At 31.4% G+C, this 3,400-nt stretch overlaps 1 protein-coding gene across 1 annotated transcript in view; it reads left to right on the top strand.

The window, feature by feature from the left end:
- Positions 1–341: 341 nt before the first annotated feature.
- The window catches only part of LOC106467888 (protein-lysine methyltransferase METTL21D-like), a 16,383-nt gene continuing 13,324 nt past the window's right edge, over positions 342–3,400 (top strand). Inside the window, exons 1-2 of the mRNA XM_022396100.1 lie at positions 342–688; positions 2,107–2,287. Of these exons, the coding sequence (XP_022251808.1) occupies positions 450–688; positions 2,107–2,287 (420 nt within the window). The 5' untranslated portion in view covers positions 342–449. The remainder of the gene's footprint in view (positions 689–2,106; positions 2,288–3,400) is intronic.

Below are 3,400 nucleotides of genomic sequence, written 5' to 3' on the forward strand. Positions count from 1 at the left end.
CACAGATGTATTGCACCAATCTTCTAGGCATAAAACTTTTTTCTTTTTTTACTTGTTGATTAATACATGCTAACACCAGCTTCTTGTTCTCGTGAATTATAGAAAATATTAATCTTTGTTCAGTAAAAGCGTTTTTCGTCCAAAAAATAACATCAATAGAAACATAAATGGATAGTTAGTATGTAATAGTATCACCCCCCAGGTTTGTAATGGTTTCCTTGAAATTAAAATTGTGTGATTGTAAGAAATATTAATGATTTTATTGGGTGTACAATATGTAAAATAAATGTAAAAAATAAATAATTAAAAAAGGACTCGCCGCCTGTTGGCCGTATTATCTAATACTGCAGATCCTATGGCTTTACTGGTTTGGATTGTGGCATGTTGGACGTAGGTTACCGCACCAGACAAATAGCAGTTAGATAACTCAAATCTTTTGTTGACTCGCAATGGCTTTACTTCAACGTACGTTTACAAGGGAAATTGAAATTGAAAGCGAAAATATCACCCTGAAGATTCATCAGTGTGAAGTTGGTGATGTGGGATGCGTTGTGTGGGATTCGGGATTAGTATTGGCAAAATATTTAGAGTACAAACATTGCTTTCTGAAAGGACACTGGAAAAATAAATATGTGATAGAACTGGGAGCCGGCACTGGATTGGTTGGTCTGACAGCCGCCTGTTTGGGGTGTGTAACTATTAATTAATTATTCTTTTGAAGGAAATTGTTTGCTAAAGAAGTAATTACTCTGACTTTGAATAATATTAAATGCAAAACAAAGTAGAATTCAAAATTTTATGTGCCGTCACAGTTTTAAACCTACATTACAAAAATGATGAAAGAGAATTGTTTATTAACTTATCTCATGTTGCGGTTTTGGCCGTAGGTTTGGTCGTCATTTTGGTGTCAGTGCGAATCCCGCACCCAATGTACCGTCTCACACTCAATGTCATGGCTTTCAGATGAAGTTTCATTATTTTTATTAGTAGACAATAAAAACAAATATAATTATTAAATTCTATAGCACGTGGCAGCCTTCTAAAAACCTACATATTTATTAAAATGTGTGCTTTCACTAGTACTAGTGGTAAAGTTTAGCCTAATATTTTAATAACTTGCATAAAACTTAAGGACAACAAAGGACCTGTGTCCATCTAGGCTATCCCATCCTCTAAACTAAACTATATATAAAAAATATATTTTTTTTTCAAGTCCAGCATATCTGAAAGAAACAACCTTCAAAGGAAGACCAATCACCCTATTACTAGTATTAGAAAAAATAAACTGTCTTAGCTGAAGATGACTCCCAAACTTCCAAATTTTTTATTTCAACTATTTGTGCCCCCTAGTCCAACAATTACAATTTTCACCATTAAGTGAAACTAGACCCCTCTAACTCAAGAGAAAACTGTTTGAGATCTTAACCTGTTCTCAAATGACAACCTTTCCACCTCAATTATCATTCTAGTACTAGTAGCCCACTCTGAACCCTTTCCAATAATTCAGTGTCCTTTTTGAGGTAAGGAGCTGAAGACTGAATACAATAATCCAAATGTGGTCTAACCAATGACCTATACAATGACTTAATAACTTCTTTAGATTAGTATTCTTTATTTTTATAGATACAACTATAAATCCTATTTGCCTTACCACTAGGAATAGCACACTGCTTGGATGGCTTAAGAGACTTGTCAACCAGAATACCAAGATCTTTTTCTTCCATAATGCTGTTAACTTTATTCCCATCAAGATTATACTTATAACTTCAATTATGACAACTCTCATCTGTTATCTTGCCTTTATTATATTTAAAAGCCATCTGTTATTTTTTTGCCCAACTCACCAAATAATCTTTTAAGTATTATTATTTTGATATGCAATAAAAACAAGGTATAATATTTTGTGTATCATAAATATCATTTGTGAAATCTTTTAAAACTGGTGCATGTTTAGATCTAGTTGTAACAGCTTGTATAAAATCCCTCCCTCCCTCCTCCTGATTATACATGGTAATGCATCTTTTCTGAGTTTAAGAAGGATCACCCGACTTCTTGTATATTTTTTATGCAAAATCGTATCTAAGTTATTTTTCTACAAATGTGTAGGGCCAGTGTTTTATTGACTGATTTGCCAGCATTGCTTCCACTGCTTGAACTGAACTTGACTGAAAATGGTGATAAACTGCAAGGGAACACAGAAGCTAGAATCTTGAAGTGGGGCCAAGATGTTTCGGCATTTGTCAAGCCAGATATTATTCTTGTTGCAGACTGTATCTATTACCAACAGGTACTGTATTGGTTAAGTCACATGTTAACAGATTTAAAAATTAAGAATATATTCAATATTTTTTACCTGTTGATGAACTTATTTGAATTGATATAAACGTCTGAAAAACATATTTGCATGAGTAAGAGGAGCTTGACATTGTATATATTTCTTCATTTTAAATTTTCAATATTTCTTATTTGAATGAAAGACAGACTTGAGAAGTGTATGTAATTATTTGTATATGTAAGTAAGAGGGAAATAAGAAAGACTTCATAAAATGTATGCAAAAAGTCTGACACATAAGATGGTTACATGTTGATCAACCAGTTAAGAGTGAGTATATTATTTGTATTTATTTTTTTAATTTCCTTTGTTACAGATTGCCTTTTCATAACTTATTTAGATTGTTAGCTTGTATTGAGTTCAAAGTGTATTAAGTTAGTGTACAAAATTTATAGAGAAATTGTTTTCTTTTCAAATGATCCTGAGGGAGATCTGAACAAAACATTTGAAGTTGAGAAATGCAAATACTTTCACTTTAAAATATTGATTTATTTGATATAAATTGTAGAATATTGAATGGATCTTCTGTTGTGCTAAGATGCTTTGTATAATTGATACTGTTTCTTCAATTCTGATAGACCTGAATACAATTAATGAGTGAGCAAGAACTTTAAATATTTTTAAATGTTGAGAGGTGTAAGGTGATGTACTCAAGTAATAGAAACATGAAGAGTTCTTATCTCCTGAATTAGAGGAAGAGAAAGAAAATGAAATTAGATCTGTTTCTGATAAAAAACTTAAGACATTCAGACATGTAGGTATGGTGTAAAAGGTTACAGAATTCTTGTAATTTATAACTTTAGAAATCGAATAGTAGGGAGGTGCAAATATAAACTCTGGAAATCCAGATTTATAATTTTTTAGGCATAAACTAATTTTCAAGTTAAAGAGTTATAAACTTGTAGAATTTTTTGTTTATTAATGTATTCTGTGCAACTAATTTAATGTCAATTAAATGTAACTTTCACAACCATACAACAAGTTTACATGATATTAATTAAATGTAACTTTCACAACCATACAACAAGTTTACGGATGTCATGTAAACTTGTTGTATGGTTGTGAAAG

The sequence above is a fragment of the Limulus polyphemus genome, unplaced genomic scaffold, assembly GCF_000517525.1.
Source record: "Limulus polyphemus unplaced genomic scaffold, Limulus_polyphemus-2.1.2 Scaffold2781, whole genome shotgun sequence".
In the NCBI taxonomy this organism is placed as follows: domain Eukaryota; kingdom Metazoa; phylum Arthropoda; class Merostomata; order Xiphosura; family Limulidae; genus Limulus; species Limulus polyphemus.